The 18,574-nt window shown below is 42.6% G+C and overlaps 1 protein-coding gene across 1 annotated transcript in view; it reads left to right on the top strand.

The window, feature by feature from the left end:
- Positions 1–4,098: 4,098 nt before the first annotated feature.
- LOC139765442 (integrin alpha-8-like) overlaps positions 4,099–18,574 on the top strand; it is a 28,999-nt gene continuing 14,523 nt past the window's right edge. The window contains exons 1-3 of the mRNA XM_071692813.1: positions 4,099–4,267; positions 7,308–7,372; positions 10,318–10,366. Of these exons, the coding sequence (XP_071548914.1) occupies positions 4,201–4,267; positions 7,308–7,372; positions 10,318–10,366 (181 nt within the window). The 5' untranslated portion in view covers positions 4,099–4,200. The remainder of the gene's footprint in view (positions 4,268–7,307; positions 7,373–10,317; positions 10,367–18,574) is intronic.

Raw genomic sequence — 18,574 nt, 5'->3', positions numbered from 1 at the left:
GTTTGCGGCGGGGGTGTGTGATGTTCCATGGTTGTTTAATTTTGTTTAGGGATGGGGTTGTTGGGGGAGGTAAATGCAAGAGTTTTGGAAGAGGGGCAAGTATGAAGTCTGTTGGGGATGAAGATTTGGGGAAAGTGAAGTCAGTTGTTGTTCGCTGATGATCCAGCGCTGGTGGCTGATTCATGTGAGAAACTGCAAAAGCTGGTGACTGGTTTGGTAAAGTTGTGGAAAGAAAAAGTTAAGAGTAAAATGTGAATAGAGCAAGGTTTTTAAAGGTACAGTAGGTTGAGGGTCAAGTCATTGGGGGTGAGTTTTGAATGGAGAAAACTGGGGGAAGTGAAGTGTTTTAGATATCTGGAGTGGATCTGGCAGGGGATGGAACCATGGAAGAGGAAGTGGACCCTTCGGGTGGGGAGGGGGCAAAAATCTGGGGGCCTTGAAGAATGGGGTGGAAGTCGAGAACATTATCTCGGAAAGCAAAAAGGGGAAATGTTTGAAGGAATAGTGGTTCCAACAATGTTGTATGGTTGCGAGGCGTGGGCTATGGATAGAGTTGTGCGCAGGAGGATGGATGTGCTGGAAATGAGATGTTTGAGGACAATGTGTGGTGTGAGGTGGTTTGATCGAGTGAGTAACGTAAGGGTAAGAGAGATGTGTGGAAATAAAAAGAGCGTGGTTGAGAGAGCAGAAGAGGGTGTTTTGAAGTGGTTTGGGCACATGGAGAGAATGAGTGAGGAAAGATTGACCAAGAGGATATATGTGTCGGAGGTGGAGGGAACGAGGAGAAGAGGGAGACCAAATTGGAGGTGGAAAGATGGAGTGAAAAAGATTTTGTGTGATCAGGGCCTGAACATGCAGGAGGGTGAAAGGAGGGCAAGGAATAGAGTGAATTGGAGCGATGTGGTATACCGGGGTTGACGTGCTGTCAGTGGATTGAATCAAGGCATATGAAGCGTCTGGGGTAAACCATGGAAAGCTGTGTAGGTATGTATATTTGCGTGTGTGGACGTATGTATATACATGTGTATGGGGGGGGGTTGGGCCATTTCTTTCGTCTGTTTCCTTGCGCTACCTCGCAAACGTGGGAGACAGCGACAAAGTATAATAAATAAATAGATAAATAATGATTCATGGTGAGCTGCCTGAGGATTGGCAGAATGCGTGCAAAGTGCCAATGTACAAAGGCAAAGGGGATAAGAGTGAGTGCTCAAATTACAGAGGTATAAGTTTGTTGAGTATTCCTGGTAAATTATATGGGAGGGTATTGATTGAGAGGGTGAAGGCATGTACAGAGCATCAGATTGAGGAAGAGCAGTGTGGTTTCAGAAGTGGTAGAGGATGTGTGGATCAGGTGTTTGCTTTGAAGAATGTATGTGAGAAATACTTAGAAAAACAAATGGATTTGTATGTAGCATTTATGGATCTGGAGAAGGCATATGATAGAGTTGATAGAGATGCTCTGTGGAAGGTATTAAGAATATATGGTGTGTGGGAGGCAAGTTGTTAGAAGCAGTGAAAAGTTTTTATCAAGGATGTAAGGCATGTGTACGTGTAGGAAGAGAGGAAAGTGATTGGTTCTCAGTGAATGTAGGTTTGCGGCAGGGGTGTGTGATGTCTCCATGCTTGTTTGATTTGTTTATGGATGGGGTTGTTAGGGAGGTAAATGCAAGAGTTTTGGAAAGAGGGGCAAGTATGCAGTCTGTTGTGGATGAGAGAGCTTGGGAAGTGAGTCAGTTGTTGTTCGCTGATGATACAGCGCTGGTGGCTGATTCATGTAAGAAACTGCAGAAGCTGGTGACTGAGTTTGGTAAAGTGTGTGAAAGAAGAAAGTTAAGAGTAAATGTGAATAAGAGCAAGGTAATTAGGTACAGTAGGGTTGAGGGTCAAGTCAATTGGGAGGTAAGTTTGAATGGAGAAAAACTGGAGGAAGTAAAGTGGTTTAGATATTTGGGAGTGGATCTGGCAGCGGATGGAACCATGGAAGCGGAAGTGGATCATAGGGTGGGGGAGGGGGCGAAAATCCTGGGAGCCTTGAAGAATGTGTGGAAGTCGAGAACATTATCTCGGAAAGCAAAAATGGGTATGTTTGAAGGAATAGTGGTTCCAACAATGTTGTATGGTTGCGAGGCGTGGGCTATGGATAGAGTTGTGCGCAGGAGGATGTATGTGCTGGAAATGAGATGTTTGAGGACAATGTGTGGTGTGAGGTGGTTTGATCGAGTGAGTAACGTAAGGGTAAGAGAGATGTGTGGAAATAAAAAGAGCGTGGTTGAGAGAGCAGAGAGCAGAAGAGGGTGTTTTGAAATGGTTTGGGCACATGGAGAGAATGAGTGAGGAAAGATTGACCAAGAGGATATATGTGTCGGAGGTGGAGGGAACGAGGAGAAGTGGGAGACCAAATTGGAGGTGGAAAGATGGAGTGAAAAAGATTTTGATTGATCGGGGCCTGAACATGCAGGAGGGTGAAAGGAGGGCAAGGAATAGAGTGAATTGGATCGATGTGGTATACCGAGGTTGACATGCTGTCGGTGGGTTGAATCAGGGCATGTGAAGCGTCTGGGGTAAACCATGGAAAGCTGTGTAGGTATGTATATTTGCGTGTGTGGATGTATGTATATACATGTGTATGGGGGTGGGTTGGGCCATTTCTTTCGTCTGTTTCCTTGCGCTACCTCGCAAACGCGGGAGACAGTGAAAAAAAAAAATATATATATCCTGAGACTACACACTGTTCTGTATATGTAAGCTATTATGCTGTCACTCTGTCACTCCTCCATCAGTCTGTGGATACAGTCCTGTTAGCATGATACCTCAAGACTACCACATGGTAAAAGCTTCAAACTTTCACTTTTAGAACCCCCCTCTCTGAAAGTGAATTGATTAAATTCTGGGGCATAATTTACATTATTGATTAGGAAAAAAAAAAATTTTGAGAGTGCTATAATTCAGGAAAGCTGATTTTGTTTAGTAAACCTGGTAATTAGAATGGTGATTTAGAGGGTGGTGTTTTGCACAGAACATCAGACTGAGGAGGAACAGTCTGCTTTCAGGAATGGTAGAGAATGCATGGATTAAATACATGTTTTGAAGACCCTGTATGGAAATCCTTGGAGGAAGAGGATTATCTGTAGTATTTATGAATTTGGAGACAGTGTATGATAGAGTTGATAGAAATGCTCTGTGAAAGGTGTTATAGATGTATGGTTTGGGAGGAAAGCTTCTGGAAGCAGAGACGTTATTATCAAGAGAGTAAGGTATGTGTGTGTGAGGAGAAAACGGTGAGTAGTTCAAGGTGAAGGTTTAATCTGTAGCATGGGTGTGTGATGCCACCATGGCTGTTTAATGTTCTTATGGATGGGGTTATGAGGGAGGTTAAATGCTAGAGCCTTGGAGATAGGGTTTGGATCAGCAGTCTGTTGAGATTTCGGACCTGGGAAGCAAGTCAGTTTCTGTTTGTTAATTCCACAGCTCTGGTGTCAGACTCAAGTGAGAGATTGTATAAGATGGTATGTGAATCTTGGAGAATGTGTGAGAGGAGAAAGTTGAGAGTCAGTGTGAAAATGGGCCTCTCTGGTGCTGTGGTTAGCATTTCTGATCATGGCACATGCACAAGCCCACTTGGAGATCTGGCTTGCATTCATTCAATTCCTGTGTGTGGCAGTCAGCCTGCAGTTCTCCCTGCTGCTTGGTTCCCCTCTCAGTAGGGCATGTGAAGTAGTAAGGGGTTACCATGAAGAGATCTGTGGGGCTTGGCTGTGGATAGGGTACAGGTTCTTCTCAATATATGTCATAATAACATTCTTGAAATTGGTTACATTAATCAAAACTGCATAAATCACATAATGTATATCATGTTCTTGCTTTAAAATTGTAGGAGCCCCTGAAGAAGGGGTCTGATTATTGATCGCATATATTTCTACCACTTTCATTTGATGGAATACTGTATGTGCCTTTATAAATTTGTAATGTGGGTTGTATTCAATTTGTTTTCAGGAACTAAGGTGTTTGAAGGTGCTGCATAACCTACTTTTGCTATATATTAAAAGGTTGTTAATGGAATATTAAGATATGATGCTACTGATTTTGCTTTAGAACCAAGAAATCATTATCTCTACTTATCCTGGTGTATTGTAGGTTTGCGCCCCTCGCTGGCATATCCTCTTAGAGATTAGAAGTGGAAAGAGGGACTTGCCCTTTGGTATGTGTTTTGCTGCTAAAGCACCTGATTATGAGTTCAAGGCTTTCTCTCCACCTACCATTACATCAGGTATGTTTTGATTTATTTCAATCAGCTCTTAAGGTATTTTAAGATCTCATGGATTTCCTGTTTTCAGTTGGACATTATTTTTTAATTCTAACAAAGGTAAACATCCATCATGTAGAAAAAAGAAAGAAACAGGGTGAAAAAAGATAAAAACCAGGCTTCTACCCATGTTTCATTTTATGTGAATATATTAATTTTGATTTGGCAGGCTGTATTCTTGGTATTTGCCAATATCAAGGACTGGCATAGCAGTAGCCCATATACCCTTGAAATAGCCTGTTTGCAAATCTAGCTACTAGCAGACAGTTCATTGTTATTTAGCCTGTTTTTGTCTTAGCTACTTTTACTGTGCTAAGATTGTGTAGCACTGTCTGTTCAGATGAATTGTTCATTACCTATTTTAAGTGTTTTGATTGTGATAAGAAGCATAGAAGCAGAAAGAGTGTTAAAAGCCTGTTAAGTGCTGAAAATTATGCAAATTCTAGAGCAAGTTTTGGTGGTGGTAGTAACTCCTTACCAAGGAAGATGCTTTTTTGAGAAGGTTTTGGAAAATCAAGTGGTATTCTTAAAAGGAAGAATGTGCTCTCTGTCAAACGGAAACTGTATGACAGGGTAGCGACAGGAATAGATGAAGGCAAGCAAGTATGAATATGTACATGTGTGTATTTGTATATGTCTGTGTATGTATATGTTTGTCTATTTCTTTTTTTTTTTTTTCCAAAGGAAGGAACAGAGAAGGGGGCCAGGTGAGGATGTTTCCTCAGAGGCCCAGTCCTCTGTTCTTAACACTACCTCGCTGAGGCGGGAAATGGCGAATAGTATGAAAAAAGAATACTTCCCACGCATTACTCATGTGCCGTAGAAGGCGACTAAAGGGGACGGGAGTGGGGGGCCAGAAACCCTCCCCTCCTTGTATTTTAACTTTCTAAAAGGGGAAACAGAAGAAGGAGTCACGCGAGGAGTGCTCATCCTCCTCGAAGGCTCAGATTGGGGTGTCTAAATGTGTGTGGATGTAACCAAGATGAGAAAAAAGGAGAGATAGGTAGTATGTTTGAGGAAAGGAACCTGGATGTTTTGGCTCTGAGTGAAACGAAGCTAAAGGGTAAAGGGGAAAAGTGGTTTGGAAATGTCTTGGGAGTAAAGTCAGGGGTTAGTGAGAGGACAAGAGCAAAGGAAGGAGTAGCACTACTCCTGAATCAGGAGTTATGGGAGTATGTGATAGAGTGTAAGAAAGTATATTCTAGATTGATACGGGTAAAACTGAAAGTTGATGGAGAGAGAGGGGTGATTATTGGTGCATATGCACCTGGGCATGAGAAGAAAGATCGTGAGAGGCAAGTGTTTTGGGAGCAGCTGAATGAGTGTGTTAGTGGTTTTGATGCACAAGACCGGGTTATAGTGATGGGTGATTTGAATGCAAAAGTGAGTTATGTGGCAGTTGAAGGAATAATTGGTATACATGGAGTGTTCAGTGTTGTAAATGGAAATGGTGAAGAGCTTTTAGATTTATGTGCTGAAAAAGGACTGGTGATTGGGAATACCTGGTTTAAAAAGTGAGATATACATAAGTATACGTATGTAAGTAGGAGAGATGGTCAGAGAGCGTTATTGGATTATGTGTTAATTGATAGACGCACGAAAGAGAGACTTTTGGATGTTAATGTGCTGAGAGGTGCAACTGGAGGGATGTCTGATCATTATCTTGTGGAGGTGAAGGTGAAGATTTGTAGAGGTTTTCAGAAAAGAAGAGAGAATGTTGGGGTGAAGAGAGTGGTGAGAGTAAGTGAGCTTGGGAAGGAGACTTGTGTGAGGAAGTACCAGGAGAGACGAGTACAGAATGGAAAAAGGTGAGAACAAAGGAGGTAAGGGGAGTGGGGGAGGAATGGGATGTATTTAGGGAAGCAGTGATGGCTTGCGCAAAAGGTGCTTGTGGCATGAGAAGCGTGGGAGTTGGGTTGATTAGAAAAGGTAGTGAGTGGTGGGATGAAGAAGTAAGATTATTAGTGAAAGAGAAGAGAGAGGCATTTGAACGATTTTTGCAGGGAAAAAATGCAAATGAGTGGGAGAGGTATAAAAGAAAGAGGCAGGAGGTCAAGAGAAAGGTGCAAGAGGTGAAAAAGAGGGCAAATGAGAGTTGGGGTGAGAGAGTATCATTAAATTTCAGGGAGAATAAAAGGATGTTTTGGAAGGAGGTAAATAAAGTGCGTAAGACAAGTGAGCAAATGGGAACTTCAGTGAAGGGGGCTAATGGGGAGGTGATAACAAGTAGTGGTGATGTGAGAAGGAGATGGAGTGAGTATTTTGAAGGTTTGTTGAATGTGTTTGATGATAGAGTGGCAGATATAGGGTGTTTTGGTGGAGGTGGTGTGCAAAGTGAGAGGGTTAGGGAAAATGATTTGGTAAATAGAGAAGAGGTAGTAAAAGCTTTACGGAAGATGAAAGCCGGCAAAGCAGCAGGTTTGGATGGTATTACAGTGGAATTTATTAAAAAAGGGGGTGACTGTATTGTTGACTGGTTGGTAAGGTTATTTAATGTATGTATGACTCATGGTGAGGTGCCTGAGGTTTGGCGGAATGCTTGCATAGTGCCACTGTACAAAGGCAAAGGGGATAAGAGTGAGTGCTCAAATTACAGAGGTATAAGTTTGTTGAGTATTCCTGGTAAATTATATGGGAGGGTATTGATTGAGAGGGTGAAGGCGTGTACAGAGCATCAGATTGGGGAAGAGCAGTGTGGTTTCAGAAGTGGTAGAGGATGTGTGGATACATATATATTTTTTTTTCATACTATTCGCCATTTCCCGCATTAGCGAGATAGCATTAAGAACAGAGGAGTGAGCCTGAGGGAATATCCTCACTTGGCCCCCTTCTCTGTTCCTTCTTTTGGAAAATTAAAAATGAAAGGGGAGGATTTCCAGCCCCCCCACTCCCTTCCCTTTTAGTTGCCTTCTACGACACGCAGGGAATACGTGGGAGGTATTCTGATAGTATTCATGGTACTATTGAAATGCAATACAGGACTAAGCTACATTATATTCAACAGGGGCAGCAGTAAGCTTCATCAACAATGGTACCTGTCAGTTTGGTATGAGTGTTGCCTATGTAAAGGTAAGGAAGGTGTCTTGTTGTTTTTTAATATTTTATTTCATTTATTTATTTATAATTGCCCCAGCTCCAGTTTCTGTGAAAGAGCTCTGGTATTACCCTGAACATCTTTCTACAGGCTCCTGCAGCTCAAGATTACACTACTTTCAATAGTTGGGATGAGTTTGAATGTAGAAAAAGTGGAGTAAGCAAAATGTGCTAGATACCTGAGAGTGGACATGGCGGCAAATGGAACCATGGAAATGGAGGTGAGCCATAGGGTGGGTGAGAGGGTGAAGGTTCTAGGAACACTAATGAATGTATGGAAAGAGAGATCATTGTTTGAGAGGACAAAAATGGGTATGTTTAAAGTTGTATTGATGCAAGGCATGGGTTTTAGATTAGGATGCACAGACAAGAGTGGATGTCTTAGAAATGAATATTTGAGAACAATACTTGGTGTGAGGTGAGAGAGCTGAAGAGGGTTTACTGAAATGGTTTGGACATATGGAGAGAGTGAGTGAGAAGAGGTTAACAAAGAGGATGTATGTGTCAGAGGTGGAGGGCACAAGGAGAAAGGGGAGACTAAATTGGAGATGGAAAGATGGTGTGCAAAGATTTTAGAGTGGTCAGAGCCTAGACATGCAGGAGAGTGAAAGGCATGCACGGGATAGAAAGAATTAGAATGCTGTGGTTTACAGGGGTCAACATGCTGTCAGTGGACTGAACCATGTCATATGAAGTGGTCAGGGGAAACCAGGGAAAGGTTGGTGGAGGGTTTTGGACAGGAGGCTGTGGTTTTGGTGCAATACACTTGACAGCTAGAGAATGGATGTAAGAGAATACAGGTTTTCTTCACGTTCCCTGTGCTGTTTTGCTGATGTAGGAAATGATGATCAATTAAGAAATGATATAAATACTTGGGTGTGTGTGTGTTTCAGAAGTGGAAGGGACAAGGGGAAGGGGGAGACCAAAACACAGATGTTACCTAACTCCACCTGCTCAAGGTTCCATTGTGAGTGAAAAGTTGCCTTTGGTAAGGCTGTATCATTAGCAGTATAGTCTCATCACATTACTTCCCACTCCAAAGGATTCTACAAATCCTGGCTACTGTAAGTAGTGGTTCCTTTAGAAAGGTCTTGGGTAACACCAGGACTTTTTCATAAAAATTGATCTTGGGGTAATGGTATATGAATAAAAAGTCTATAACACATATAGGTGTAACTGGACTTTTCCAGAATGAGGTTGCACTGCCATTGAATGTTTATTGAAGTAAGGTAATAAGGGTTAACAGTGGAGACATACTGGTTATTTGGAGTGTGATTTTGAAGAGAGAAGTTGGAGGAATAGGAGTATTTCATGGACACCTGGGGGTGGACATGACATCGAATGGAAATATTGGAGATGAAGTGAGACACAGGGTGGGTGAGGGGGTGAAGGTCCTTGTAGGTATCAAGGAATGTATGGAAAGAGAGATTATTGTTTATGACGGTAAAGGTGGGCATATTTGATTGTATAATAGTTCCACCAATGTTGTATGATTGTGAGGCATGGGGCCTTAGATGACAAAGTATGGAAGAATGTGAATGTTTTGGAAATGAAATGTTTCAGTACAGTATGTTGTGTGAGGAGAGTTGATTAAATATGAAAATGATAGGGTAAAGGACAGATGCTGTTTTAAGGGGAATATGTGTGAGAGAGGAAATGAAAGAATGCTGAAATGATTTGGACATATAGAGAGGATGGATGAAGAAAGAATGACTGATGTGTGTGTTAGAAGTGGAGGGGACAAGGATTATGGGGAAACTGAAAGAATGCTGAAATGGTTTGGACATATGGAGAGGATGGATGAAGAAAGAATGACTGATGTGTGTGTTAGAAGTGGAGGGGACAAGGATTATGGGGAAACTAAGAAGAAGGTGCAAGAATGGAGTGAAAGATACTTTGAAGGTTCAGGGCTTGAACATGCAGCAGGGCATGAAACATTCAAAGGATAGAGCGAATTAGAGGGATGTGGAATACAAGGGATGACATATGTTGTTAGTGTGCTAAGCCAGGGCATATGAAGTGGTCAGGGGACACTATGGAAAGGTCTATGGGTCCTGTGGATAGGGGGCTCTTAGTTTCATTGCAGTATACCTGACAGGTATAGTGTGGATGTGAGTAGATTAGGCCATTTCTTCCTCTTGTATGTGGAGTTACATATCGTGGATAGGAAAGAAATAATACTAGCTATGACTAGTTATGTATAGAAGTCCTTTGGCATGGTACAAAGCATATGGGAAATGTAAGATGTCCCTCGATATACATACTTTGAGTCCTATTATTAGTACTTCATTGTTAAGATTAAAGATTAAAAAAATGCTTATTCTAAAACAGTACAAAATAAAGTACAAAATTCTTAAGGTAATATAGTAACATAATATGTCGCCATTGATACTGCTCCTACATACTCCTGTAAAGCATTTAGCAACTATGCTGCACAAAAGGGTACAGCGATATTCACCCCTAGCAACACTACCTGGTTATGACTTTCCATTCTTTTCAAAGAATTGGTGGTCTACCAGACTGGGCTACGAACAGCCCATTGGCTATGTGACATTCGCCCAGTGCATGAATTAAATTTTGGTGGCGCGGTGAAAAACTGTGAATACTCAAAACTTGAAAACATGGTTGGCAAAATGGTATACTTATCGAAGTGTGTATACTCAAAATTTTTGCTGGCAAAACTGTGGTTGGCAAGGGACCTTTGTCTGCTGCATTTCATGAAAGGCAACAAAGAGGGGCAAGAGGAGGGTGGAGGCTGAAACTACTCTCTTCCTGTAGATTTTTGGGAATGTTCCTAAGATTCATGGTATCTTTAAATTTTTGTATATTTTCTTTGTGTATTTTTCTCCATGTGTGATTGACTGATGTAGTGCAATTCCCATAAAACTTTACAGTCATTGATATTGTATTTTCATTTCTAGGGTCAGGATGCAGTCACATTTGGATCTCCAGGTTGTTGGAACTGGCAAGGTGGGTGTACACTTTGGAATCAACTTTAGAATTGGTAGCACTGATATAAACTGATTACATTCCTCATTTTCATAATCAGGATCATTTCCTTTCTTCTAGGCAGTTGGGGTCTTGCCTGATCATGGAACTTTGTGTTAGATACGTTTTGGGCCACTCTCCCATATACCGTATCAGGTGTGCTAAGCATTCAATTTATTTCCCCTTATCCTTGCATAATGGTGCTATAAGGCTTTGTCCTACTTTACAGAAATTTTGCTGTGGGCCATATATGTTGGTAAACCTGACCAACCAGTCAGTAACACAGTCACCCACTTTCTTAAGCAACTCACCAGTAATTCCATCCACTTTTGCTACCTTGCCACACTTCACCACCTCTTCTCTTTTCATCAAGCCATTCCCTACACATTCATTTTACATACCGTTTCTGAAACGTACCCACATCTGCCTTCCTGTCATCTAATAGCACATTCCACAAAAGTTCTTCCAAATACTCACTCCTAGAAGGAACAGACAAGGGGGCCAAGTGAGGTTTTCCCTTTTAGGCTCAGTCGTCTTTTCTTAATATGTATGAACATGTATGAAAAAAAAAGATATATATATATATATATATATATATATATATATATATATATATATATATATATATATATATATATATATATATATATATATATATATTATTTTTTTATTTTTTTATTATACTTTGTCGCTGTCTCCCGTGTTTGCGAGGTAGCGCAAGGAAACAGACGAAAGAAATGGCCCAACCCCCCCATACACATGTATATACATACGTCCACACACGCAAATATACATACCTACACAGCTTTCCATGGTTTACCCCAGACGCTTCACATGCCCTGCTTCAATCCACTGACAGCACGTCAACCCCGGTATACCACATCGCTCCAATTCACTCTATTCCTTGCCCTCCTTTCACCCTCCTGCATGCTCAGGCCCCGATCACACAAAATCTTTTTCACTCCATCTTTCCACCTCCAATTTGGTCTCCCTCTTCTCCTTGTTCCCTCCACCTCCGACACATATATCCTCTTGGTCAATCTTTCCTCACTCATCCTCTCCATGTGCCCAAACCACTTCAAAACACCCTCTTCTGCTTTCTCAACCACGCTCTTTTTATTTCCACACATCTCTCTCACCCTTAAGTTACTCACTCGATCAAACCACCTCACACCACACATTGTCCTCAAACATCTCATTTCCAGCACATCCATCCTCCTGCGCACAACTCTATCCATAGCCCACACCTCGCAACCATACAACATTGTTGGAACCACTATTCCTTCAAACATACCCATTTTTGCTTTCCGAGATAATGTTCTCGACTTCCACACATTCTTCAAGGCCCCCAGGATTTTCGCCCCCTCCCCCACCCTATGATCCACTTCCGCTTCCATGGTTCCATCCGCTGCCAGATCCACTCCCAGATATCTAAAACACTTCACTTCCTCCAGTTTTTCTCCATTCAAACTCACCTCCCAATTGACTTGACCCTCAACCCTACTGTACCTAATAACCTTGCTCTTATTCACATTTACTCTTAACTTTCTTCTTCCACACACTTTTCCAAACTCAGTCACCAGCTTCTGCAGTTTCTCACATGAATCAGCCACCAGCGCTGTATCATCAGCGAACAACAACTGACTCACTTTCCAAGCTCTCTCATACCCAACAGACTTCTTACTTGCCCCTCTTTCCAAAACTCTTGCATTTACCTCCCTAACAACCCCATCCATAAGCAAATTAAACAACCATGGAGACATCACACACCCCTGCCGCAAACCTACCTTCACTGAGAACCAATCACTTTCCTCTCTTCCTACACGTACACATGCCTTACATCCTCAATAAAAACTTTTCACTGCTTCTAACAACTTTCCTCCCACACCATATATTCTTAATACCTTCCACAGAGCATCTCTATCAACTCTATCATATGCCTTCTCCAGATCCATAAATGCTACATACAAATCCATTTGCTTTTCTAAGTATTTCTCACATACATTCTTCAAAGCAAACACCTGATCCACACATCCTCTACCACTTCTGAAACCACACTGCTCTTCCCCAATCTGATGCTCTGTACATGCCTTCACCCTCTCAATCAATACCCTCCCATATAATTTACCAGGAATACTCAACAAACTTATACCTCTGTAATTTGAGCACTCACTCTTATCCCCTTTGCCTTTGTACAATGGCACTATGCACACATTCCGCCAATCCTCAGGCACCTCACCATGAGTCATACATACATTAAATAACCTTACCAACCAGTCAACAATACAGTCACCCCCTTTTTTAATAAATTCCACTGCAATACCATCCAAACCTGCTGCCTTGCCGGCTTTCATCTTCCGCAAAGCTTTCACTACCTCTTCTCTGTTTACCAAATCATTTTCCCTAACCCTCTCACTTTGCACACCACCTCGACCAAACCATTCGCCATTTCCTGCATTAGCAAGGTAGCATCAAGAACAGAGGACTGGGCCTTTGAGGGAATATCCTCACCTGGCCCCCTTCTCCGTTCCTTCTTTTGGAAAATTAAAAAAAAAGGAGAGGGGAGGATTTCCAGCCCCCTTCTCCCTCCCCTTTTAGTCACCTTCTACGACACGCAGGGAATACGTGAGAAGTATTCTTTCTCCCCTATCCCCAGGGATAACATCTCAACATATACATGTATATACACACTCAGACATATACATATATACACATGTACGTAATTCATACTGTCTGCCTTTATTCATTCCCGTTGCCATCCCACCACACATGAAATGACAGCCCCCTCCCCCTGCATGTGCGCGAGGTAGCGCTTGGAAAAGACAACAAAGGCCACATTCATTCACACTCAGTCTCTAGCTGTCATGTATAATGCACTGAAACCACAGTTCCCTTTCCACATCCAGGCCCCACAAAACTTTCCATGGTTTGCCCCAGACGCTTCACATGCCCTGGCTCAATCCACTGGCAGCACATCGACCCCGGTATACCATATCATTCCAATTCACTTTATTCCTTGCACGCCTTTCACCCTCCTGCATGTTCAGGCCCCGATCACTCAAAATCTTTTTCACTCCATCTTTCCAGTTCCAATTTGGTCTCCCACTTCTCCTCATTCCCTCCATCTCTTTGTCAATCTTTCCTCACTCAGTCTCTCCATGTGACCAAACCATTTCAAAACACCCTCTTCTGCTCTCTCAACCACACTCTTTTTTATTACCACACATTTCTCTTGCCTATACATTACTTACTTGATCAAACCACCTCACACCACATATTGTCCTCATACATCTCATTTCAAGCAAATCCACCCTCCTCCGCACAACTCCATCTATAGCCCATGCCTCGCAACCATATAACATTGTTGGAACCACTATTCCTCCAAACATACCCATTTTTGCTTTCCAAGATAATGTTCTCGACTTCCATACATTTTCTAACGCTCCCAAAACTATCGCCCCCTCTCCCACCCTATGATTCACTTCCGCTTCCATGGTTCCATCCGCTGCCAAATCCACTTCCAGATATCTAAAGCACTTCACTTCCTCCAGTTTTTCTCCATTCAAACTTACCTCCCAATTGACTCGTCCCTCAACCCTACTGTACTTAATAACCTTGCTCTTATTCACATTTACTCTCAGCTTTCTTCTTTCACACACTTTCCCATTCACATTTACTCTCAGCTTTCTTCTTTCACAAACTTTACCGAACTCAGTCACCACCTTCTGCAGTTTCTCACCCGAATCAGCTACCAGCGCTGTATCATCAGCGAACAACTGACTCACTTCCCAAGCTCTCTAATCCACAACAGACTGCATACTTGCCCCTTTCCAAAACTCTTGCATTCGTCTCCCTAACAACCCCATCCATAAACAAATTAAACAACCATGGAGACATCACGCACCCCTGCCGCAAACCAACATTCACTGAGAACCAATCACTTTCCTCTCTTCCTACATGTACACGTGTTACATTCTCGATAAAAACTTTTCACTACTTCTAACAACTTGCCTCCCACACCATATATTCTTAATACCTTCCACAGAGTATCTCTATCAACACTATCATATGCCTTCCCCAGAGCCATAAATACTACATACAAATCCATTTGCTTTTCAAAGTATTTCTCTCATACATACTTCAAAGCAAACACCTGATCCACATATCCTCTAACACTTCTGAAACCACACTGCTCTTCCCCAATCTGATGCTCTGTACATGCCTTCACCCTCTCAATCAATACCCTCCCGTACAATTTCCGAGGAATACTCAACAAACTTATACTTCTGTAATTTGAGCACTCACTTTTATCCCCTTTGCCTTTGTACAATGGCACAATGCAAGCATTCCGCCAATCCTCAGGCACCTCACCATGAGTCATACATACATTAAATAGCCTAACCAACCAGTCAACAATACAGTCAATATAGGTTTAGGATTTTTGACAACTATAATATATATATATATAAATATATATATATATATATTTTTTTTTTTTCTTTATACCTCGTCGCTGTCTCCCGCGTTTGCGAGGTAGCGCAAGGAAACAGACGAAAGAAATGGCCCAACCCCCCCCATACACATGTACATACACACGTCCACACACGCAAATATACATACCTACACAGCCTTCCATGGTTCACCCCGGACGCTTCACATGCCTTGATTCAATCCACTGACAGCACGTCAACCCCTGTATACCACATCGCTCCAATTCACTCTATTCCTTGCCCTCCTTTCACCCTCCTGCATGTTCAGGCCCCGATCACACAAAATCCTCTTCACTCCATCTTTCCACCTCCAATTTGGTCTCCCTCTTCTCCTCGTTCCCTCCACCTCCGACACGTATATCCTCTTGGTCAATCTTTCCTCACTCATCCTCTCCATGTGCCCAAACCATTTCAAAACACCCTCTTCTGCTCTCTCAACCACGCTCTTTTTACTTCCACACATCTCTCTCACCCTCACGTTACTTACTCGATCAAACCACCTCACACCACACATTGTCCTCAAACATCTCATTTCCAGCACATCCATCCTCCTGCGCACAACTCTATCCATAGCCCACGCCTCGCAACCATACAACATTGTTGGAACCACCATTCCTTCAAACATACCCATTTTTGCTTTCCGGGATAATGTTCTCGACTTCCACACACTTTTCAAGGCTCCCAAAATTTTCGCCCCCTCCCCCACCCTATGATCCACTTCCGCTTCCATGGTTCCATCCGCTGACAGATCCACTCCCAGATATCTAAAACACTTCACTTCCTCCAGTTTTTCTCCATTCAAACTCACCTCCCAATTGACTTGACCCTCAACCCTACTGTACCTAATAACCTTGCTCTTATTCACATTTACTCTTAACTTTCTTCTTCCACACACTTTACCAAACTCCTTCACCAGCTTCTGCAGTTTCTCACATGAATCCGCCACCAGCGCTGTATCATCAGCGAACAACAACTGACTCACTTCCCAAGCTCTCTCATCCCCAACAGACTTCATACTTGCCCCTCTTTCCAAGACTCTTGCATTTACCTCCCTAACAACCCCATCCATAAACAAATTAAACAACCATGGAGACATCACACACCCCTGCCGCAAACCTACATTCACTGAGAACCAATCACTCTCCTCTCTTCCTACACGTACACATGCCTTACATCCTTGATAAAAACTTTTCACTGCTTCTAACAACTTGCCTCCCACACCATATATTCTTAATACCTTCCACAGAGCATCTCTATCAACTCTATCATATGCCTTCTCCAGATCCATAAATGCTACATACAAATCCATTTGCTTTTCTAAGTATTTCTCACATACATATATATATATATATATATATATATATATATATATATATATATATATACATATATATACACATATATATATATATTTATTGGTTCTCAGTGAATGTAGGTTTGCGGCAGGGGTGTGTGATGTCTCCATGGTTGTTTAATTTGTTTATGGATGGGGTTGTTAGGGAGGTAAATGCAAGAGTTTTGGAAAGAGGTCAAGTATGAAGGCTGTTGGGGATGAGAGAGCTTGGGAAGTGAGTCAGTTGTTGTTCGCTGATGATACAGCGCTGGTGGCTGATTCATGTGAGAAACTGCAGAAGCTGGTGACTGAGTTTGGTAAAGTGTGTGGAAGAAGAAAGTTAAGAGTAAATGTGAATAAGAGCAAGGTTATTAGGTACAGTAGGGTTGAGGGTCAAGTCAATTGGGAGGTGAGTTTGAATGGAGAAAAACTGGAGGAAGTGAAGTGTTTTAGATATCTGGGAGTGGATCTGGCAGCGGATGGAACCATGGAAGCGGAAGTGGATCATAGGGTGGGGGAGGGGTCGAAAATTCTGGGAGCCTTGAAGAATGTGTGGAAGTCGAGAACATTATCTCGGAAAGCAAAAATGGGTATGTTTGAAGGAATAGTGGTTCCAACAATGTTGTATGGTTGCGAGGCGTGGGCTATGGATAGAGTTGTGCGCAGGAGGATGGATGTGCTGGAAATGAGATGTTTGAGGACAATGTGTGGTGTGAGGTGGTTTGATCGAGTGAGTAACGTAAGGGTAAGAGAGATGTGTGGAAATAAAAAGAGCGTGGTTGAGAGAGCAGAAGAGGGTGTTTTGAAGTGGTTTGGGCACATGGAGAGAATGAGTGAGGAAAGATTGACCAAGAGGATATAAGTGTCGGAGGTGGAGGGAACGAGGAGAAGAGGGAGACCAAATTGGAGGTGGAAAGATGGAGTGAAAAAGATTTTGTGTGATCGGGGCCTGAACATGCAGGAGGGTGAAAGGAGGGCAAGGAATAGAGTGAATTGGAGCGATGTGGTATACCGGGGTTGACGTGCTGTCAGTGGATTGAATCAGGGCATGTGAAGTGTCTGGGGTAAACCATGGAAAGCTGTGTAGGTATGTATATTTGCGTGTGTGGACGTATGTATATACATGTGTATGGGGGGGGTTGGGCCATTTCTTTCGTCTGTTTCCTTGCGCTACCTCGCAAACGCGGGAGACAGCGACAAAGTATAATAATAATAATAATAAATATATATATATGATAGAGTTGATAGAGATGCTCTGTGGAAGGTATTAAGAATATATGGTGTGGGAGGCAAATTGTTAGAAGCAGTGAAAAGTTTTTATCGAGGATGTAAGGCATGTGTACGTGTAGGAAGAGAGGAAAGTGAGTGGTTCTCAGTGAATGTAGGTTTGCGGCAGGGGTGTGTGATGTCTCCATGCTTGTTTGATTTGTTTATGGATGGGGTTGTTAGGGAGGTGAATGCAAGAGTTTTGGAAAGAGGGGCAAGTATGAAGTCTGTTGGGGATGAGAGAGCTTGGGAAGTGAGTCAGTTGTTGTTCGCTGATGATACAGTGTTGGTGGCTGATTCATGTGAGAAACTGCAGAAGCTGGTGACTGAGTTTGGTAAAGTGTGTGAAAGATGAAAGTTAAGAGTAAATGTGAATAAGAGCAAGGTAATTAGGTACAGTAGGGTTGAGGGTCAAGTCAATCGGGAGGTAAGTTTGAATGGAGAAAAACTGGAGGAAGTAAAGTGTTTTAGATATCTGGGAGTGGATCTGGCAGCGGATGGAACCATGGAAGCGGAAGTGGATCATAGGGTGGGGGAGGGGGCGAAAATCCTGTGAGCCTTGAAGAATGTGTGGAAGTCGAGAACATTATCTCGGAAAGCAAAAATGTGTATGTTTGAAGGAATAGTGGTTCTAACAATGTTGTATGGTTGCGAGGCGTGGGCTATGGATAGAGTTGTGCGCAGGAGGATGGATGTGCTGGAAATGAGATGTTTGAGGACAATGTGTGGTGTGAGGTGGTTTGATCGAGTAAGTAACGTAAGGGTTAGAGAGATGTGTGGAAATAAAAAGAGCGTGGTTGAGAGAGCAGAAGAGGGTGTTTTGAAATGGGTTGGGCACATGGAGAGATTGAATGAGGAAAGATTGACCAAGAGGATATATGTGTCAGAGGTGGAGGGAACGAGGAGAAGTGGGAGACCAAATTGGAAGTGGAAAGATGGAGTGAAAAAGATTTTGAGTGATCGGGGCCTGAACATGCAGGAGGGTGAAAGGAGGGCAAGGAATAGAGTGAATTGGATCGATGTGGTATACCGGGGTTGACGTGCTGTCAATGGATTGAATCAGGGCATGTGAAGCATCTGGGGTAAACCATGGAAAGCTGT

Source organism: Panulirus ornatus, chromosome 55 (genome assembly GCF_036320965.1).
Source record: "Panulirus ornatus isolate Po-2019 chromosome 55, ASM3632096v1, whole genome shotgun sequence".
Lineage (NCBI taxonomy): Eukaryota > Metazoa > Arthropoda > Malacostraca > Decapoda > Palinuridae > Panulirus > Panulirus ornatus.
Note: the sequence above shows the minus strand (reverse complement) of the source record. Positions and strands in the feature narration are given on the sequence as shown.